Source organism: Propithecus coquereli, unplaced genomic scaffold (genome assembly GCF_000956105.1).
Source record: "Propithecus coquereli isolate 6110/MARCELLA unplaced genomic scaffold, Pcoq_1.0 Scaffold39, whole genome shotgun sequence".
Lineage (NCBI taxonomy): Eukaryota > Metazoa > Chordata > Mammalia > Primates > Indriidae > Propithecus > Propithecus coquereli.
The window spans coordinates 8,370,064-8,388,566 of record NW_012149618.1 but is presented as its reverse complement, the minus strand read 5'-3'; the positions used below and the strand labels follow the sequence as shown (position 1 = coordinate 8,388,566).

The 18,503-nt window shown below is 41.3% G+C and overlaps 1 protein-coding gene across 1 annotated transcript in view; it reads right to left on the bottom strand.

Annotated features, from left to right (window-relative positions):
* Positions 1–18,503, bottom strand: part of LTBP1 (latent transforming growth factor beta binding protein 1) — a 482,178-nt gene that overhangs the window by 289,843 nt on the left and 173,832 nt on the right. The window contains exon 5 of the mRNA XM_012652425.1: positions 9,886–10,053. Coding sequence (XP_012507879.1) covers positions 9,886–10,053 — 168 coding nt within the window. The remainder of the gene's footprint in view (positions 1–9,885; positions 10,054–18,503) is intronic.

Below are 18,503 nucleotides of genomic sequence, written 5' to 3'. Positions count from 1 at the left end.
GGGACAATGCAGTGGCAAAAAGTGACATATTCTAATCTTGCTAAATAAGACTTTAGCTAAGAATGTTCTAGGGCACTTTCTAATTTGCCAGGAAAAGGGCAGTGGTCTGCTTTCCTCACTGTGAAAGACTCTAATGTCAAGTTTCCCTTTTACGTCTTCTCGGGAGAATCTGATAAAAATTAGGCTGAATTTTTGCACTAGGAAAACTTAGAAAGTCCCAATTCTTATTGAATCTGATGGGTATCTAAAGTTTGGTCTCAGAGTAAAGAAATCTCTCATTACTGCATGAATTTGGGTGTTTTTCACCCAACAAATTTTAGGAAAAGCCAATACTGCATTCATGCCAGTTTTTCAGTAATTTTTGCTTGAGTCAAAATTCAAAATAATGAAGTTGAACAGTAAACCATTCCTTAATCCCATACCCTTCAACTTAATGGAAAATCAAGTTTCAATAAGTGTATCAATGACAGCATTACACTAAATTGGCAATTGGAAGGGCATCTGGATCTTCTTATTTTATTTGTGATATAAGTTTGGAGAATGAATTTCAACCAAACTTCCTAACTTTATCCTTCCCCATTTGGTAGTTATTTTATTTTCCTGGATTGCTTAGCATGAAGATGACTGTGTGGCTGCCCTCAAAAACATTTTCACATCATTTGAGATGTTAGTTCCAGGAGGTTTTTCCAACAATACACAAATTCGTTACTCCTTCTCCACTTGGAAAAATATATATATATATACCTTGATAGTAAAAGTTGGTACAGATATTTGACTTTTGTACTATAAATGCAAAATTGAGCTCAACTCATATATCAATAAATGCCATAGGTATATACTGAATCACATAAATGTGGTTACAATACCTATTTTAAGTCTAGCTTCCTTAAATTTACTCTAACCTAGGAGCCCAGAGGTAAATTACACAACTGACAGCAAAGTGAATAGCACAAAGTAGGATCAAATGTTATAATCATACTTCATTGGAGATGCCCCCATCTATTCAAGATGATTACTTTTCCTCCTGACCACAGCATTTGGTTCCAAAATGTATTACCCTGTTTAAATGCTTTTACCCTTGCCAGCAGGCTTGGCAACAGGCAAGAGCTTCCTGTGTAAGCAAGTGAGCTCCTCAAGGAGGAACATGATCCAAGGCAGAGAAGACATGGTGCTACAAATTGTCTTGGCCATATGATAATGACACCTGACACTATTTTTTGCAAAGTCTAACCTGCTCAGAGCAAGCCTAAATGTGAACAAATATAGAGCCTTCTGTGCACTCCTACTGGAGTACCAAAGAGAAGGAACAATAGAAACAACCTTGATGCTATTGTGCTGTCAGGATCAGCAAATGGAGGAAGCACTATCTTTGGGGTATGCAGGAAACATCCCCTATCCAAGCTCCAGAAGACATAAGTAAGCTCTCCCCTCTCTCCCCACCTCCCCAGGCCTCCACTCCACAGCATAGGTAATAGGGTTTGAGAATTAAGAGAACTGAGATTTATCATCTTCAGAACAGGACAAAGGTCTTCAAATCAATCCAAGGAGCCCATGTGCACCTTCAGCCTGCACCTCCTTGTGCGCTTCAGAGCAGGTCTCTAAGGAAGGTCAGGGCATCATATGATTCGTTTTACCAGTGTGGAAGTCGAGAATCAAAGAGGTGAGACTGCCAACCCAGGGCCCTGGAGCCAGCCAACAGTATACCTGAGCTAGGCAACTGAATATCAAATGACACAGTAATGACTAGAGGTATTACAGGAAAGAAAAAAACAGCACAGGCAGAACTATTTGGAATGAAACTTAAGATCCTAAGATTCTTCCTTAAAAGACTGGCAGTATTTAGATAGATGCAGGAGTGGTGAGCTGGGATTTCATGTAGCAGGAACAGCTATACTAAAGGTATGAAAATCTAATTGCACTTTGCCATGAGTAGAAAGCAGAATGCAGCCAGTGTTAAAAACTTAAAACTCCGTGCAAAGTGCTACAAGGATGCCCTTTTCCATGTATCTTGTCGTTAGTGGAATACCCACCTTCCTGTGCCTCTGAATTCTCTATGGACTTCTCAGGTGATGACTTTTACTTCAGTGAATTTACTTGCCTGAAATTAATGATGAAGCTGAATCGGGTAAGGTCTGTGCATGCCCCCATGACCTGGGCACCTGCATATACAATTTACGGTCAACAAAAATGCATTTAAGCATCTCCAAAGTGAGGCACTGAGATACCAAGATGAAGTAGACAGTTCCCTGTTCCCAAGCAGTATAGAGCGTAGTGGAAGAAACAGGTCTGTCAGCAAATAAGGGAAATGAGGCTTTGTAGCAAGATCATCATTTGGCTGAGAACTGAAAAAGAAGTGGGTGATTGCCCAAGCACACTGGGTGGGGAAACGTACCCTCCAGGCAGAGGAAGCAGTGTGCACAGAGACACAGAAGCACAGAGGTCCCAGAGCGTTTGGGGACCTTTGATATCGTGGAGGTTCAGTCTGGCAGAAGTGGAGGATGAGGATGGAAGAAAGGGCACTGCCAAAGTGACGGCCGGGGAGCCAGGTGGCAGCAATCCTGGAGGGCCCCGCACGCTATGCTAAGCAGTCCGGACTTTTCCAAAGATCACTCCGTATGCTCCGGCTGACAGACTAGGAAAGAATATACACTTTGTGACATTGTGTTACAGACTCCGAGGAATGTTGAAAGGTTATTTATTCCAGTCTGGCCCAGCACAACCCCTTTAAGGAGCCCCATCCACTCCCATGATACAGGCCAGGCATGGCTTAAAAGAACAATCTATCACACGTGCCTTTCTCCCAGATCTAGCAAACTGCTGAACGCTCTTTTACCTAAGGTTAATTTTTTAAAAACCGTCCTGGCTGCAGACATTCTTTCTTATACAACCACTCTGACGCCGCTTACCTTCTCCGCCTTGGGCAGGGCATCTTCCTCTTCAACAGGACCTCGTTCTCGCCTGATTTTGGCTCTTAGGGCCAACCTATTACCACTACTTGTTCCAACCAGGCCCTGGAACCACCTCTGCACGTGCCTCTCCCTACCCGGAACCCCCGCCCCCACAAACCACACGCATATACACACACCGCCATACCTGCACTCACAAGCAAGAATAAATTTTATTTCCCTTAATTAAAAGCAAGCTCCACACCAAAATCATGTGATTTGCTTTATATATAAGAATACTGGAGAAAGGTGACACTGCTTTTTTGGGAACTCATTTTTTTACATCTATGACCTTCTACTTTTTATTATAAACCACCAAGACTCCTTCTGCAATAATTCCATGACCATATCCTTTTTTCACCCAGAGGACACCACCTCCTTGCCTGTGTCCTCTGTGAATAAGACTCTTGAGCTACAGGCATTATTAATTTGATTCCCTGATAAAATACAGGTCGATGAAACCTAACCCAAGATGACATACAGGAAAAGCCTGGAGGAATGTTGCTAACGTCCGCCTCCTGGAGGTGCTCCACAGTTCAGACAAAATAAAAAGCAGGGCCACAAAGCCAGGTGATAATGTTTGTGATGTCCCCTCACAGCACCCACTCCTTACTTCATTAGCTCTCTGCTCAAATGTCATCTTGCCACACAGCCCTTCCTGAGCTACCTAAAATAGCGATCCATGCCTTTCACCAACATTCCCCATTCTCTACCCGCTTTCCCAACTTTATTTTTCTTCATAGTATTAATCACTTCCTGACATTATATCACATATAATGTTCCTTATAGTACATTTTTAACAGTATATATTTGACCCTAGTATACTCACATACTATATTTTAAAAATTATGTTTATTTTTAATTGTGGTAAAATACATGTAACATAACATTTAACATCTTAACCACTTCTAGGTTTACAGTTCAGTAGTGTTAAGTACATTCGCACTGTTGTGCATCCAATCTCCAGAACTTTTCATTTTGCAAAGCTGAAACTCTATACCCATTAAACAACTCCCCACTCCCCCTTCCTATAAGCCGTGGCAACCACCATTCTTTCTCTACGAATTTGACTACGCTAGGTAGCTCATGGAGTGATATGGTATTTGCCTTTTTGTGACTGGCTTATTTCACTTAGCATAATGCATCTGAGGTTCATGCATGGTGTAGCCACATTATATTTTTTAATGTAGAGGAGGGCAAGGACTTTGTCTATTTTGTTCATTGCTACATCTCTAATGCCTAAACCAATCCCTGGCACATGGTTTGTGTTCAATCAATATATGTTAAACGAATGAATGTTCCTAATATCAGCCTTTTGAGGGTATTCTACACCTTAAATAAAATAAAAAAGGAAATGTTCTATATCACATTTATTGAGTATTAAAAAATAAAATTATTTGATAAGACTAACTATATTTGGGAGTAGTTTCTTTGGTAAGTTCTTAGGCATTCTCAATTGCCCAAATCAAAAGCAACCATTTTTAGTATTATATTGAATTATGTTTAAAAAATATTAAGATATACCTGTATAATGCATTAAGGGGAAAATATATTTGCCAGTTAATCAAAGCACGACATGTTGGCATTTCCACTGGTTTCTGTCCTGGATAAACATCAGGGGTCTGAACAATGACAAATGGCAGAGGATATAGGACCCAGTGACTGAACTAAGTTGCCAGAAAAAAATCTAAATGATTCCCGCTCCTTGAGCAGTTACGTCAGTTTATTCAATGCCTCAGAGAGAGGGAATTTTCTTCCCTCCCTGTGAGGAGAATCTCTGGAGTGAGTTTAGCAACATGAAGTGTTTCTATCCCTCATCAAAGCTTTGTAGTATTAGGTTGGTTTTGTGAAATATGTGGGGAAGTTTCCAGTGCAGAGCATCTGACCAACCTCAGAACAGCTCACTGGAGGAGGCTAGAGGCTGTCATTCCTTCAGAAACATATTTAGCTTCTTCAAACACTCGATTCCTACCAAAAAAACAGGGAGCATTTCTCTCTTTTTCAAAATGACAGATATCAATTTCTCCTTTGCAGATAACTTTAGTAAGTTCTGAAAGAGTAAAATCCAAATTCCTAAGCTTGAAATCCAAGGTTTTCCATAGCCTTGCCTCAACCTACCTTCCTGGACTTCCCATTTACTGTCATTGCCTCTCACGCATCCTGTATCTCAGTGAAGCCATTCCCAACTCCCAGAAACCACCTGTGCCTTCTGGCCTCCATGCCAGTGCTGATGGGGAAATTCCTCCTTCCCACATGAACTTCACCTCTCTCTTTCCTCTACTCCTCCATCCATCTTTATGGTGGAACTTACCCATGTTTCAAGTTCCGCCGTCCCTTCCAGTCCACAATCAGGCAAATGTGCATTTATTTCGTCACCTCCCACCATGAGACGACATGTTCCGGAATGTGTGTAGGGGACAGCGTGGGGGAACCAAACAGAAAACTGCATGCCAGTCCTTTTCTCCATAAGCATCCTCCCTCAGAGAGAAGTGATATCTCCCTTCTCTGGGCTCCTGCTAGGAGCTTTCTATCTTGATTTAGGGTTATTTACCCATACTTCTCATCTCCTCCTCAAAGCATAAGCTCTTAGAGGGCAGGTTTATGATGTGCTTATCTTGGAAAATCTATTGTGTTTTATACATAATCCCTTAATTTATGGTCATAAGAGGCAACATGGGATAGTCAGAGGTATTGGGACTCTAGGACAAGAAAGCCTGATTTAGGGCTAGGCACAGTGGCTCACACCTGTAATCCCAGCACTTTGGGAGGCCGATGCGGGAGGATTGCTTGAGGACAAAAGTTTGAGACCAGCCTGGGCAATATAGTGAGAACCCCATCTCTACAAAAAATACAAGAAAATGAAAGAAAGAAAAATTAGCTGGGTGTAGTGGCACATGCCTACAGTCCCAACTACTCAGAAGGCTGAGGCAGGAGGATCACTTGAGTCTTGGGGTTTGAGGTTGCCGTGAGCTATGATGATACCACTGCACTCTAACCCAGGCAATGGAGACTTTGTCTCAAAAAAAAAAAAAAGAAGAAGAAGAAAAAGAAGAAAGAAAAGAAAACCTGACTTAAATCACCTTTAATCAAACCACTAAAGCCTCAGTACTCATTTTTGCAAAATTGTGCACACTACCATTCACCTCTCTTAGATGTAGTAAGCATCAAATTAAATAACATATGGGAATGCACCTTTAAAATTATCAAATTTTTTTTATAATTATTCAGTCAGTGCTAATAGAACATGAGTCTTTTGTAACTCCTCAGAGAAAGCAGCATCATACAACCCAAATGTGTTACTTTAGCAATCATGACTGCTTGTCAATGTCTCTACAAATAAGTTATGCCAAGTGACGGTATTACTGTGTTTGAAATATTCTAGTTGTGACAACATGAGTTCATATGTTCTTCTTGTTGGAGGAACTTACGGCTTTATAAACAACTTAAAAATCCCAGAAGGTTGTCTTCATTATATCCCTATGAAATGTTAAGAATCCGTTAAAACAACAGTGGTGAACCTGCTAGCCCACCCAACTAGGGATATGTTTCCATTTTTTAAAAAGGCAGGGGCTGGGGGAACAGGGAGGTAGAGTTCAGACTGCTGCCAAAAAAGTCATTATAATTAGAAATCTGCTTTATAGGAAACACCATTTGATATAAATATCCTGTTACATCATACCAATATTGCCACTGATAAAAATGAATATGCAAGAATAGAGACTACATGCTTAATAGTCATGGGAAAAGTACCTGCTGCTTCTCACGTCCATATGTCCCAGACTCACATCACCACAGATCAGAAGATCAACACAGAAGCAGCACGAATGAAGAAGCCTGCTGCAGAACGACCCCGCATATACCTATTAGTGCCTGCACCGTATGGACGAGCTGAGCTGGGCCCGGATGGGATGCAGAGCCAGAACATGCCCAGAGGCCATAATGAAGCCAGGATTCGAACCCAGGTCTGCTGAACTCTCAGATGCTCTCTCTCTCTGTTATACTGTCTGGCCTTCCCATAAGACCCAACTCCATGAAGTCCTTCACCTTGTCGCTCTTATACATCATGGTCAGACTCCAGGGAGGTGAGTAAACAGTTGACATAAGGAGACCTAGGTTCTAGTCGGAGCTAACTCACTTGCTGTGTAACTAAGGCAAGCTCACTTAACCCTCTCTACCTAAATTTCCTTATTAAAAAAATGGTGACAATGATATCTGTTCTACTTCCTTCAAAAAAAACCTATAAATCACAGTGTTCAAAATTATTTCTGTTGCTCTGATTATCAAAATGCATTATTTAATTATGGTGCCTCAACTAGGAAGTCCGTATGATTTTCCTTGTATTATTTTGACTCCTTGGAGCAGGGGTGGGCAAACTATGGCTCTCGAGCCAAGTTTAGCCCAGTGACTGTTTCTGTAACACAGCCACGCCTATTCCTGCACATATTGCCTCTCGCTGCTGTCACGCTACAACAGCAGAGTTAAGCAGTTGCAACGGAGACCATATGGCCTAAAAAGCCTAAAACATATACTATCTGGACCTTTACAGAAAAAGTTTGCCAGCCCCTACCTTTCAGTGCCTTTAAATATCAGAGGACAAAGAGAGTAGTTAACAAGTGCTGATAAATTTTGAATTTTCTTCAAACTGAACTATTTTCCATATGTATATCTTATTTTTCAAAAGATTTAATATATTATAAACAGAAAAAATATTAGAAAACCACTTTTGATAAATAATAACATTAAACCAGTAAAACCTGAAAAAGATATATGCACAAAAATGAATTTTAAAAACTTTCTCCATCTTTGAAAGATCACAATCTATAAGTTCTACAAAATTATCATTCTTCAATAAAGAAAAATCATAAAACTTGTCCCTCACACTATCCAATATTTGAACTAAAATGTAAATAGGAGAGGGAAACAGCTCAGAATATTAATGAAATTATTTCCCACGATTTCCAATGTGAAACTGTTTATTATCAGCCCCTCCTCACCACCCCCTATCTTTTTTTTTTTTAATTAAAGTTCTCTGCCAATCCTTTCATGGAGAGTTGAGTTCTGTTTTTGAAATGCTTTTGTAAATAATTTTGCTCCATTTCGTATTTTGAACAGGCTATGTATATTCTGTTCCTAAACATCTGGTTAACTGCCAGAAAGGAAAGTGTGCAGCGTGTTTTAACAAGTAGACTTCCTCTGTTTCTCAAAGACTTCAAATATTTAGTTTCAAAATGAATACACTGTAAGCCAAAAAATTACCACCCATTCAATTATTCTGGCATTGCTACTGTAAAGATTTACCACGAACGCAAGGAGGAGCAGACACTGTTGACGATGATGGAAGAAAGGAAGCAGTGAGTGAGGAAAGCAACCAAAAAGAGGAAACTGGGGAAAAGCCATTATATCCATAATAACCTATTGGGAATTGCCTTTTCCCTTCCGCTCTTCGTCTCCAGCCCTCCAAAAAAGACGAAAAATAATATTACTTACTGCTGATCGTAAGGTGTAGGATTTTAGAGATGGACTAAATTTTAGAGGTCACAAAATACAATCCCATTTATTTTATGAATGAGAAAAACTGAGGTCCAGAAATATTAAGTGGCATGCCCTGTGGATTAGCTAGTTAGTAGCACGACCGGGACCAGAATCCAGTTTCCTGATCGTCAGTTCAACACACTTCCCATTAGACTCGGCTCCCTGCCCTGCTAAGCATAATGTGCCATTTGGCACCTTACGGCTAAATTCTTTTAAAAATATGCCCAAGTACCCCATCATAGCCAGAAAATTTACAATGCCCTTTTAAATCGTATTTATGGGCACTTGTTTTTTCCAAGTACAGACGATCAAAAATACTGCTTGGACCTCATAAGGATTAGGAGTCACAATAAAGCAGCAGAATAATCAAAGAGCTAATAAGGACTTCAAGCTGTCCCTTGTATTTTGTCTTGATGGAAATCAGTTGAAATAGACACCCCTTTTTCCTACCCTCCCCCAGACACACACTCCCAAGACTAAACAGCAATATTCCATAAAAAGACCAGATCTAGCCAGTGTTATTATCTGTCTGACATTTGGGTTATTCTTGTGAGTAACTCATAAAGTAACGTGGGTGTCTGCGATTATTTGAGTACACATGGCAAACCATAATTGGTCAAAAAATAATAAAAGACATTTTTCTGTGACAAAAATACCGTATTGCATGACAACATGACAGCATGACGGCACTCAGTGGACTGCAATACTTTCTTCTCCATTTATAAAAAAGTAAAAAACAAAAATTTAAAAAGAAACAAAAAGATTTTTTTTTGCAGTAACTACTGGTTCATATTTAAAGTTTTTGACTGCTAACAGTAATCTGCTAGTATATCTTCCCCCAAATCCATGTTATATATCAATTTATAATTTAGTCTTGTGATACAGGGCAGAAACGTGGCAAAAGATGCAAGTCTGTATTTATTTCTACAAACAGGTTTTTGACAATTTTTAGAGGTTTTGTAGAGTCTGGCTATTTTTGAAGTCACAATTTAAATTTCATCACCACCTTCCAACAGTTTGTGACATGAGTCAAATCTAACACAAATTCTCCTTATCACTGGGCCGATAAAATGTGCAGCTGATCAGATCAGTGCAAATTATACCTTCGGGTTTTAATCTAAAACCTATTCTCTTCTGTTCTACTATATATATTCCCATCACCACAGGGCTGCATAAACGCTAAGCAATGAGGGAAAATATTCCAGTTGACATTTCTCTAGGAAATCAAAATCAGGTTTACAGTTATTCTGAAAGTAATTTAAAAGCTCTCAAAGAAAGAAGCATATTCGCACTCCTAGACAGAAACCCATTGAAGCAGAGAGCAGTGTGCGTGGAGGGGGCGTCTAAATGCTACAATCTCATAAAACTCTCTTCAGTAAGGACAGTCAGGGACCGTGGAGGAACTCACCCACTCGGAAGTTCGTGGCCGTCAGGGTGTCGGCGGCATGACCATTCTCACTAATGAGAGTGGTGGTGTTCCCCTTCTCACAGCTGTTCTGACAGCTGCCCTTGGTGCAGGTCACTCTACAGATGCTCGGAGTAAAGACCACCTTGATGCGGCCAGTGTGGTTACTCACTAGGAGTGGAGGCAGGGAGAAAAAGAACAACAAACACATCAGCTTAGTATCCATGAACTTGCCTTGAAAGGTTTAAGAAAAAAAAAAAAGAAGAAAAGAAAAAAGAAAAGAAAGGCACGAGAGGGGGAAAGAGAGAGCCCACAACCCGACAGGTTTAAGGAAAGAGGGAAGCCTTTAGTGCTCGCTGCTCTGTATCCAGTGGTGTCTCTGAAACAGGAGTAGGAAGCTTAGCAAACAGAACTCTGGGATGCGCTCCAAAACCACATTTGAAGTCGAGTCACTGGAGTGGGATTACTAACCACAATGCTGCACTTTATTCACGGGCAGACAAAGAGCAATACCGAGGGCACGACAGATTAAAGAGCCAACCCTGACAGGCAGATGTAATGCAAAGAGGTTGGCCGTGCACCTAGTGGTGAATAAACTCTTGTGTCCTCAACTTGCATACTTTCCCTGTTTCTCCACTTATTAAGTCACTATTTGCAGCCCGACCCCTGGAAATGTTTTAGGCATGCAGCATGTCTGAAAACATCTGTCTCAAATCTCCTGGCACTCTCCGCTGAAGTGATCAAATCCTGTGACGCAGCTACGGGAGCCCATTTCTTTTTCACAACTCTGGGGCACTATTTCTCCATATGAATTGATGCAACATATTATTTTGTTTTACTGTGAACGGGGCCCATCTAAGAAAAAGGCAGGCCGGGTCACAGGGGAAAAGGGGTGCCTCCCTTGAAATACCATCCTTGAGCTCCGGCTGTTGCTATTCATAGACCACCTGGAACAGGTATTTCTTTCATTCACGTGGCCCTCTCTTAAAAACCAAATGCTATAATATAATCTGACCACACAGCCGAAACAGCAGAGTAGTATCACAAAATGGGAACTAGACTAACAGCAGATTCTGGCTTGTAATCCTGGCTCAATCACAGTATGACTTTGGACATGTCATTTCAACTTTTCTCCAAAATGTGAGAGAACTAGAGCTGACATTGTCTAGCCAGTTTTAACTTTCAGTGTCTACATAAAGGTCAGCGAGCTATGGCCCAGGGGCCAAACCCAGCCCTTTGCCTGTTTCTGTAAATAAAGTTTTACTCATTCATATCTGTATTGTCTATGGCTGCTTTTATGCTATGATGGTGGAGTTGCACAGAGACCGTATGGCCTCACCCAGACCTGCCCTTCACTGCCATTCTAAACTCTCTGGCAAATTGTGATACAGAGGCCAGGCGCCGTGGCTCATGCCTGTGATCCTAGCACTCCAGGAGGCCGGGGCAGGAGGATTGCTTGAGCTCAGGAGTTCAAGACCAGCCTGAGCAAGAGTGAGACCCCATCTCTACTAAAATTAGAAAAATAAGCCAGGTGTGGTGGTGTGCACCTGTAGTCCCAGCTACGCATGAGCCTGAGGGAGGAGGAGTGCCTGAGCCCAGGAGTTTGAGGCTGCAGTGAGCTACAGTAACACCACTGCACTCTAGCTGGGGTGACACAGTGAGACTCCGTCTCCCAAAAACGAAAAAAATTGTGATGGAGAAACCCTTTTTGGCTTCTACATCTGTGATATGACTCCAGCCAGGTCCTTCCTCTTTCCAGGAGGCTAGGCAGAAAGCAAAGATGGTAGCCGTAGCTGGAAGACAGATGGGTCATCTAGGAGGCTTTAAGGCTGGTAAGAAGCAGCGACCTTCTGCTGCCTGCACATAACTAAAAGGGGAGACTGGCTGTGGGTCAGCCTGTCTGCTGCCTTCTCTGCCCACCAGATAAGCTTCTCCCCTTTTATACTGCTTTGGTTTGCCCAGTATTATACTTTCAGAAAATCATCCAAGATGCCTGTATAGATCAAATCAAATTGTGGTCAAAATCTGAGCTTGGAAACAAAGAAGTCATTAGGATTTCAAGGTTGGAATGGGACCTCAGAAGTTTTCTGACACAACCATCTCTTATCCATTGCTTGAATTCCATGCGTCAAGTGGTCACCTTGACTTTATTTGAACATCTCTGATGACAGGGAGCTCATTACCCACAAAGCACATCCTGGGTATGGCAGTCCCTAGAAAGTGCTATTCTTTCTTGAGCTGAAATACAGTCTCACGGTCACTTGCACTCATTCATCCTAACTCAGTTCACCTTGTCATCTTCCACATGACAGCCCTTCAAATACTGAACGATAACTGCCACAAAATCAAAGAAAGCTAAAATTAGAAGGACTTGAAGTCATCAGCTGGGCTGGCCCTCTCACTTAACAGAAGAAAAATGATTCCTCAGGAGGATGAAGCCCTCCATTCTTTTCGAATGTTTTCCCAAGGAAGTTTCTCCTTCGCCAGTGATCCTAACACTGGAGGATCGAAACATGCGGTCTGAGGTGGGGCGATATCCTAGTGGCTAATCGGTCCTCCCGGCACCTCACAAAATGGCACCTGATAGGAAGCTATTGATGCTTTATATCAGTGGCTGGCAAACTTTTTTTCTACAAAGGGCTAAATAGTAAATAATTTAAGATTGCAGGCCAAAAGAACTCTGTTGCAACTATTCAATTCAGCTATTGAACTATTCAATTCTCAGCTGCAGTAGCTGAGAAGCAGCCTGTAAAACACAATATGTAAATGAATGGGTGTGGCCATGTTCCAGTTTATTTAAAGAATCAGAGTTTGCTGATCACTGCTTTAAATGCTTATATGACATTCCAAAATTATCTAGGAGTTTACCTCAGAAATTAAAAAAAAACAACAACAACAACATGGAATGGTGATTCCATAATCAGACAAAAATCCACCTATTTGGTTTGTTTTTTTACAGTAGCACAAACAAATCAGCTTATACCCTAAATTGTCAGAGTATGCTTATAAATATCTTGAGGATACTTTGTGTGTGCAAGTGTGTGAAGCCCAAGAAAAAAAGAGACAACATCTTCTCACTTCAAAAGAATATAAACTTCTATTTTTTCTGGCTCCTGGTACAATAATGAAATTAGAAACGGTGTGCCAACTATTTTGTCTTCTCTGGCATTAACTTGTAGCACCAGCAGCTGCCATGCAGATGCTCATACAGTCACCTAAATTATGCTCACTTAGGCAAACTGAGACATCCAAAGAAAGCAAGCACTTAATCATCATTCCCATTTCACCTCCCAGCTACAGTAGTCACTTTATAGGCACTGGAGATTCTCAGAGCCTATTGTTTTTAAAAACTTCTTATATTTCTTTGCCAAAAAAATTTTTTTTGGCCTGGAATCATCTGGATTTTCAAAAGGCAGAGACAGTTTCATATGACTTAATTCTGATTTTTACAATGTTCACGTCTTTTTGGAAGCAGAAGATACATTTTATTTCACATAAAAATAAAAATGCGTGTGTTTTACAAGCATTCGGCTATAAAGTAATCCAATTCTAAAACAGACACTTGTATTCCGGGACCTTTCCTCTCTTCAGGAAGCATTTGTTTCTTCATTACTATTAGCTTTAGGTTTCCATGTCAATCTTCTCAAAATTGGTAGCAAAAACTCACAACTGCTTTTGACATTAAACTGTCCTTCAGATCTCTAATCAGTTTCTCCCTAAATATTGAATGGATTAGAAAATATAGTCTCCCATCCCTACTTTTTAAAAGTCATTCCCACATACCTAGGGTATAAAGAGTTTATGTTTTAAAATACACAAAACAAAGGTCCACTCTCTGCTCTGAGCTTCAAATTCCTCATATGATAAACTGAAGACAATACCACTCACCTTTCAAGAGTTTGGTAGGAATTCACTAACTGTGGACTTGAACTCTCCTCCATAGGCCATTTGGTATATCAGAGGCATCTTGCCTGAATGCCTTGAATAAGCTAACACTGAGGGACCCCTGGGCCTTGCATAGAGTAGGTACCCAACAAATGTGGGATAAATGAAGTGGCCTGAAGTTGTCCACGGAGCAAGGATGACTGTTGAACCCCACAGAGATCCAGGGCTCACAGGATGCTGGAGGCCATTCTGGTCTAAGGCCCTGCTTCACCAGCACGGAGACAAGCTCAGGACTAACCAGTGGCAGAAGACCACCCCCAGCGAGCAGCACCTACTGGCTCATTAGGAATTAACCAGGAATTACAAATCTGAGAAGCGAAAGTTAGGCCAGTCAGGAGTTAACAGGGAAACTGTTGGCACAGCTTTTGTGCTTGGTCCCTCTGAGGAAAAAAGTGTAATTTTTAGATCCTGTAGGTAAATCAGCCCCAGAAATCTTAAGCAAGCACTTTAAAACCATGAGTTTTAGAGGCCTTGGCTAGAGGCGCAGATTGCCTGGAGCCATGGAGCACCTCCACTGGGCCTCCTCGTGGGTCAGTCAAGGCACTCAAGAGGCAACATCCTGTCTGCAGCTTCTGCCAGGCCCTGTGCAAATTCATACCTCCAAGAACAGGCAACTGGCGCATGGCTTAAAACAAACCACAGATATTCAGAGTGAATGGCAAATGGGATGGAAGTGAAGCCGACGCCCCTCCCCCCCAAGATAAAAAGCTTTCATTTCTGCTTCACAATCATGAACGATAGGGGAAAAATACAAAAATGCGAAAATTGTTCTTGACAAATGGGCTTCGGTCTACAGAAGGGCACAGTTGCCATCTTTCAGTCACTGGAGTAGGATGTGACCAAAAGCAAAGACAGCCAAAGAAATAAATATAACAAGTTCAAGACTCACATCAGATGTCACGAGCAAATACCGTCTCCTCAGCATTCATCCAGAATGCTGTGACAGCATATTAGCATCCGTCCAACTTAAACAACGGGGACCAACTTGCACAGGCAATATCCTCTGGGAAGAAACAACCTCTCTGTGGCTCAAAGCCGCCACCCTGTTTAAAGAGACCTACAGGCTGATTCAATACACAGGCCACGTGTACTCTCTTCTGGGTGTGAGAGAAACTGAGCTAATAGCAGTCCATCGCCTGCCCGAAGGCCAAGAATTCTTTCAAGGACAAATCATAAAAGCATTAAATAATGCTTAGAACAACGGGACTTTATTGTTCAGCTCCCCAGGCTTGCTGAACTCCTCCCGGACCATTAACGTACGGCCCACAGAGTGCTCTGTGTTCCTCGAGAAAGGTGCTATGTAAATAAAAATTAATAGCGAATCTATTACTTCACCAGGCTGCCCCAGTCCTGGAAAACCCTCCAAGAGGGAAACTCAGATGAGATCACCAGTACTGATGTGGGCAGTTCCTCAGGTGAGAATCTGGAGGTACGTTCCAGCTCCATCTCTTTGAGTTTTTCAGGTAGGAGGAACTAAATAAGGAGGTAGTGAGTGAAACAGCTGCTACACAGGTGATAGAAATCTAAGTGAAGGAACATCTGCGCTTTCTCTGTCTCTCCTTTCAATCCTCCCTTAATATTCATTAGAGGAAACTATGTGTCAGTTACTCATCCTCTCTCCCATATATACACATTATTTCCTTCCATTTATACACATTTAAGGAGACAGCCTTACAGAGACGCAAAGAAGAGTATATTACATCATTTCATACAAGAATAAATTTCTGGACATATTCTGGATTTCCTAAGGAAATGCTGATTGCTCATCAGAAAAGCAGGTTTCAGATGTACCCCATGTTTGAAAATGTAAATACAGCCCCAAAAATATCCATTCGAGCAGACAGATGTACAGCAGTTACCTAATCACACACTCTCAGACTGGCCTTACTTATTGTTTCATTGAGAAAACAGAAGCTAAAAGACACACGCCTACTATCAACTTCCCTGTATCTGTGGCTGTCCCACCTTCCTCCTGATGAAGGACATGGTCCCATCTAAGGTACAGCCCTCCTCTGAACAGCAGATAGCTTCTGCTCTTCCCAGTAGCATGCAGACATGCCAGACTCCGGCCCATCTTTACAGAACACCCCCATCCCACTGTCCCCATTCCATTCCATGGCAGCTAATACTCTACTTCTCTGCTCTTCTTATAGCAAAACTCCTCCCAAGAGCTGTCTATACCGGCTGTCTCTGCTACCTACCCTACCCATTCTCTCTTGAACCTGCTGTAATCAGGCTTTCGATGCCACCACTTTGCTAAAGCTTCCCTGATGAAGGTCACCAGTGGCCTCCACATTGCCAAATGCAATGACAAGCTCTCTAGTTCTCTTACTCAAACCTTCAGCACATTTGACACAGTAGAGCACTCTGCTTCGCAACACACTTTCTCCACCCAGCTTCACCCTGTTCTCTTGGGGTTATCTCCTAACTCACTGGCCTCTTGTCCTCATGATCTTATCCGAGAGAGAGTCCCAGAGCTCAGCCTGTGTAACCTCCTCTTCTCTATGCCGATTTCCTAGATGACATCATCTTGTCTTATCCCATGGTTTTTAAATACCACCTATAGGATTCTGTATAGTAAATATTTAACTCCTGCCTCAATCACCTCTACCTTGTATATATGTGTGTGTGCATGTATGTATTGGAGATACTATAAATATGTGTGTGTGTGTTCACATATACACACACACATACACATATGTACATACACACATAAATATATCTCCAATAATCCGGCTGCTTGTAGGACTTGACTAGGTAGCTAACGGACATCTCAAACAAAATGTATTCAAAATTAAGCTCTGATGTCTCCTTGTACCCCCATCCAAATCTGTTCTCGTCAAGTCTTTCTCTGTTTCTGAAAACAGCAGGTGTATTCTTGATTCTGTTTTTTCATCAGCTGATATCAATCCAACAGCAAATCCTGTAGCTCTATTTCCGGAAGGTGACAGATTCTCACCACCTCCATGGCAAGCATCCTGGTGCAATACACCATCAGTCTCCTAGCTGGACTCCCCTCTCCCATCCAAGTCCTCCTACAGTTCATGCTGCACAGCGTACTCAGTGCACCCTTTCCAGTGTACATCAGTCAGATCACAGTCCTCCTCCCTTCTGGTGGCTTCCCAGCTCAATCAGAAGACAAGCAGGGGTCCTCACGAACCGGTCCCTGTGACCTCCGAGACCTCATCTCCTACAACTGTCTCCAGCCTGCTCCATTCTGGCTTCCCTGCTCTTCCTCACATACCAGCACACACCTGTCTCAGGCCTTTGCACTTGCTGTTCCCTCTGCTTGAATACTTTCCGCAGATGTGCACAGCCTCCTCCCTTACCTCCTTCAAGGCCCTAAATACCACACTATGGTGGAGAACTTTCCCGTCTGACATAAAATTGCAACACCCTCCCCACATTACCTATCCCTTGCATCTTTCCTTACTTTTCCTATTTATTATAAACACACTTCATATGTTTATTGTGCTCAAAAAATAACAATGGAATAAACTTCACTGACAGGGAACTAAACAAATATTAGTATTTGCCTATGGGGTAACTGTCAGTAGTATTTAAAAAAAGGACACTGTTATAAAACCTTTAGCTTCAAAAGATATTTCTTACATATTTGTCAGAGAGAAATATGTTAGTCATGAAAGTCTCAGATCAAAGGAAAACATAAGTTATTATGGCTTGGAACCCTACAATCATTATAAAACACTTTTTTCCCCAAAATCATTACAAAAAAATAGTCAATGATATTTTCAAAAAGTAAAACAATTTTTAATTAAATATGCCAAAGAGAATAACTGAATAAGCAACAGGAAATAGCAATTTCTAAAGTACTTTTCAAAAGAAAAACAATTATTTGCTACCAAAATTTCACAACACATTATGTAAGAATCCTATTTACACATAATAAAAATATCTTCTAACTTTATAGATAAAATCTGTGGAAGGTGTTTAATTTTTAATATATTCTTGATTTACTAAGTATTCATTTCCTTTGTTAGGGAAAGAACAAGAAAACCTCACACACCACTACCCAGATGCTACAACTCCTATGGGAACTGCTACTAAGCTATAAAATTCACTCAAAAAAAGAAATACATTTTGATTCACAGGTCAGGGAGACTGGCCAAGGGACTAACCAAAGGTCCAACAATAAAGATGGTAAATATCATCCCAAATTTCCACTTATTTTGGGGGTCAGGTCTAATTTCCTATTTCACTCGTTTCATCTTTGTTTTATCTTGACTCAAGATTTAAAGACTATTATTTTCACCTAGAATATGCTTTTTTTCACCATCAATTCTGCCCTGCCAGCCTGACTCCACTGCCCCCAGTAGGACCTTAAACAGCACACCTTGAGACTTAGGCATTGTTTTAATCTTCCCTTTTTCTCTTCAGTGTTTTCCCTCTTTAAAAACCAATCTCTTCTCTATAAATATAAGCAAATTTCTATTTTTTTTATTTTTTATTTCAACATATTACAGGGGTACCAATGTTTTCGTTACATATATTGCCTTTGCCCCACCCGAGTCAGAACTTCAGGCGTGTCCATCCCCCAGACGGCACGCACCACACCCATTAGGTGTGAATATACTCATCCTCTCCTCCCCCCACACCTGCCCATCACCCGATGAATGTTACTACTATGTGTCCACGTAAGTGTTGATCAGTTAATA